Source organism: Centruroides sculpturatus, unplaced genomic scaffold (assembly GCF_000671375.1).
Source record: "Centruroides sculpturatus isolate CEXI.00-Female unplaced genomic scaffold, Cexi_2.0 scaffold5827, whole genome shotgun sequence".
NCBI classification, from domain to species: Eukaryota; Metazoa; Arthropoda; class Arachnida; order Scorpiones; family Buthidae; genus Centruroides; species Centruroides sculpturatus.
The window spans coordinates 1-3,859 of NW_019389922.1; the positions used below are offsets into that span (position 1 = coordinate 1).

The 3,859-nt window shown below is 30.3% G+C and overlaps 1 protein-coding gene across 1 annotated transcript; it reads left to right on the forward strand.

The window, feature by feature from the left end:
• Window positions 1-2,083: 2,083 nt before the first annotated feature.
• Window positions 2,084-3,734, forward strand: LOC111617380 (glucose dehydrogenase [FAD, quinone]-like; the record flags this gene model as incomplete). Its single annotated transcript, XM_023358678.1, has 5 exons — window positions 2,084-2,233; window positions 2,313-2,502; window positions 3,160-3,291; window positions 3,359-3,480; window positions 3,564-3,734. Coding segments are annotated over 5 exons (765 nt in total), but the record flags the coding sequence as incomplete, so codon positions are not given.
• Window positions 3,735-3,859: the final 125 nt, after the last annotated feature.

Here is a 3,859-nt window from a genome sequence, read left to right on the forward strand (position 1 = left end):
AGGAGTTATTAAGCTTCAAAGTGGGCGAGCAAAATCGTGCCTTCCATACATACAATAACATCCATACATACAGAAAAATCCCGAATTTTTGGTATTTCTCGACGTTTCAAGCTTTCTTTAGTCCAAAAAGTAAAAATCTTAGAGCGTCGATTTTTGACCGATTGCCATACTTTCCCTCGGTTGTATATGTTACCTGCCAGACCTGATTTCAGGCCAAACTAGTTTATCCTACGCGTGTCAGGATATACTAGTTTAGCCTAGGATAATCTAGTTTGGCCTAAATACTTTAGGCTTAACTAGTTTGACCTAGGCCGAATTGATTTATTTACTACAAATAGGTGCCAGTGTAAAAAAAGGATTTTGTGTAATTCGAAATCCACCACAGCATACCCGGTGGTTAAAGTGTACCTAGGTAACCCCAATTGCGGTGCTTCGGTTAGGTTGGTTTGATTAGGTTAACTACATTTTTAGTAGACGTTTCCTTTTTTTTTCTTTTGTTCAAGAACTACCGTGAATCAATAACTAGTGACGTTAAACAATGGGCTGCCTGCCGGCAGCTCCCTTCCGGGAGGAGTCCGCTGGGAGCATGAACAGTCCAAAGTGCCGCCATTGGAGTTACCTAGGTACACTTTAACTCATCCTGTAAAAATAAATAAAAGATTAAATATTTTATATGTTACACTAAGAAACACAAACAAGTTCATTTTTAAGTTTAGTTTGACTTTAAAAGTTATTTTTATTATTTCGTTTGAATTTTTGGAAATATTTTCGAAAGTTGGTTACCTTTAAAAGTGCATGGCTTAATGAAAAAATACAAACTGATAAGTACTGATTAGCTTATTTTTATTTTATAGTTTTGTACAAGTGTTGTGTCACTTCTAATCAATATTGTTTTTTATAATTAAGTAGACTATGTTTGAATAAATATTGTTCATCTAATTGATTGCCTTTTAATTTTATTTTAACCATTAATATACTTAAATCAGGCCTGGCCAACCCACGGTCCGTCACGTTAAATTGTGTGGCCCGCTAAGCGATATTATATAGCTATTAAAACATTCGTTTTCCGTTTTGTGTATACCAAAAGAATTAAATAAATGAAAATTTGCATATGTCATTGTTATAATGCTCAAGTGCGAGTACGAACTCTTGGTATAACAGTGAAATCTTATTCATTTTGTATTTGTTTTACTTTTTTAAAAGCGCGTTTGCCTACATTGTGGCTCGTTGTAATGTTAAGCGTGATCAAAGAAATGGCCCGCGAAACAATTTGAGTTGGCCAGGCCGGTCTTAAATAATAAATCTAAATCAGTTCGGCCTAGGCCAAACTGGATTGTCCTAGGCTAAACTAGTATATCCTGACACTCGTAGGATAAACTAGTTTGGCCTAAGATCGGCTTTAGCCGGTAATATTTACATAAAAGAACTAAAAAAGAAATTTATTCTAAACGGATATCCTAATAGTTTAATCGATCGCTGGGAAAACAAGATAAATAGTAAAATGAATAATAAAAAATCAAAAAAAAAGCTGAATACAGATACAAAATATACTAGTTTTCCATATATAAAAGGACTATATGAGAACATCAACAAAGATTTACAAAAAATAAATGCAAAATTAGCTGTTTTTCATGACCATTGTTTAATAAATAACTGTAATATAGATAAAAATAATGTTAAAATCCTACACAAAGATAAAAATATGTATAATAGAAAATTTAAAGAAAGCCTCTCACTTTTAATAGCCAAAAATTGTATCAATAAACATTTAAGTGTAAAAATAAATGAGAACTGGATGAAAATATTATAATACACACAACATACATTAATGTTGATTGTAATTATCTATAATAGTTATGCTGTTATCAATAATATCTTTCTTTGTAATATGCAAATCAGTACAAAACTGCAATGCAGTATGTAACGCGGATATGGTTAATTTAAAAAACAATAACGTAAAAAATTGTCTACTTCTCTTTCGAGAAAAATCTGATTATGTCTAAGATTCTTGGATATTGTGAAATAGGTAAAAGTTCATTTATAGCAAATTTTAATGAAATTACTCCACTTATTGTAAAATAAGTTGTGTGCGCCNCTGTTGCTAGAAGCTGGGGATATTCCCAGTTTGATGAACGAAATTCCTGCATTAGCTGAAAATTTGCAACATTCCCGTTTTGACTGGCAATATAAAACAGTACCTCAAACTCATTCTTTCTTGGGTATGAAGGATAAGGTAAGTTTTACATTGGATTAAATTGATGTAATTTGAAACTTAAAATTATCATTTTAATTAAGTTTCCAATTTTTTTCAGAGAAGCACTTGGATTCGTGGGAAAGCATTAGGAGGAAGCAGTTCTATTAATAACATGTTTTATTTGCGTGGAAATAAAAAAGATTATGATGAATGGGCAAAAGCAGGTGCTACTGGATGGAGTTGGAAAGAAGTTCTTCCATATTTTTTGAAATCTGAAGGAAATACTGATCCAAACTTTTTTAATAAAGGTATTAAATAAAAATACTAAATAAGGAGATTAATTAAGGAATATTTAACCTTATAGGATATTATCATTAATAAAATATCAGAATAGGTATGCATTTATCTATAACATATAGATAAATGCGTACCTATTTATAATTATTTCGAATTAAAAATAAATCTGTAAATAGTTTTTAAATACAGACCTAACATTTTAAACAAAATATATTTTAATATGAATTAGTATTTAACAGTTAATTCAAATGAATACGAATATTATTTTTTACTTCAAATGCTTTACAAAAGCTTTGATGAATTCATTGTGCCACAGATCAGTGTTTTTTCCACCGCCGCGGGTTCGCAGAAAAATATTTAACCGTACTGAAGCTGGTACAATTGATTACGGGTGACATTTAAATAGTACAGTAATTAAATGTAACAAAGTACAGTACTTACAGTAACTCTATACTGTAAGTACTTTGTTACATACCACAATTCCAGATAAGCATACATAAACTTAATAAATAAGCATAATTCATAGTTACATTTAATTACTTGGTCCACGTAAAATTTTGAATAATTTTACCGGTTCGCGATCAGAAAAGGTTGAAAAACACTGCCATAGATTGTTTCAAACATAAAATTAAAAAACTAGCCCTGAACAGTGTAAACTCGTTTTGTAGAATACCACAACAGTGAAGGCGAATTAACTGTATCGTCTGTAATTCCAAATAACACCATAACAAATGCCATTCTGGAAGCAGGAATACAGTCTGGTTACGATATTGTAGATTTCAATGGTCCCAAACAAACAGGTAAAATCCAAGACTCATTATTTTATTAAATGAAAAAATTCTTGTAGTAAAAAGTTTTATATTTTAGGATTCGGTCTTCAGCAAGGAACAATTAGAAATGGTAAAAGGTGCAGCTCGGAAACAGCATTTTTACGTTCTGCGGCTGGAAGACCTAATTTAAAAATAATCACGAAAGCCTTCGTTACAGAAGTAAATTAATTTTTAATTACAATTTGAAATTTAAATTTATCTAATTATAGTATATGGAGTTATATTTTGTTTTATAATTTCAGATTTTAATCAATTCAGAAAAAGTTGCAACCGGTGTAAAATTTCACTATAAAAACGAAAGTAGAATTGTTAAAGTTAGGAAAGAAATTATTATTTCTGCAGGCGCAATTAATACGCCTCAGTTATTGATGCTATCAGGAATAGGACCAGCTGAACAACTTAAAAGTTTATCTGTAAGTAAATATATATAATTTTTCTTAGCATTCTATTTAAGTTTCATAAATTAATTGACTAATAAAATTTTAGACTTGATGATTCGCTATTTATTTGACCTTTTATTAATTTAAATCAATAGTTT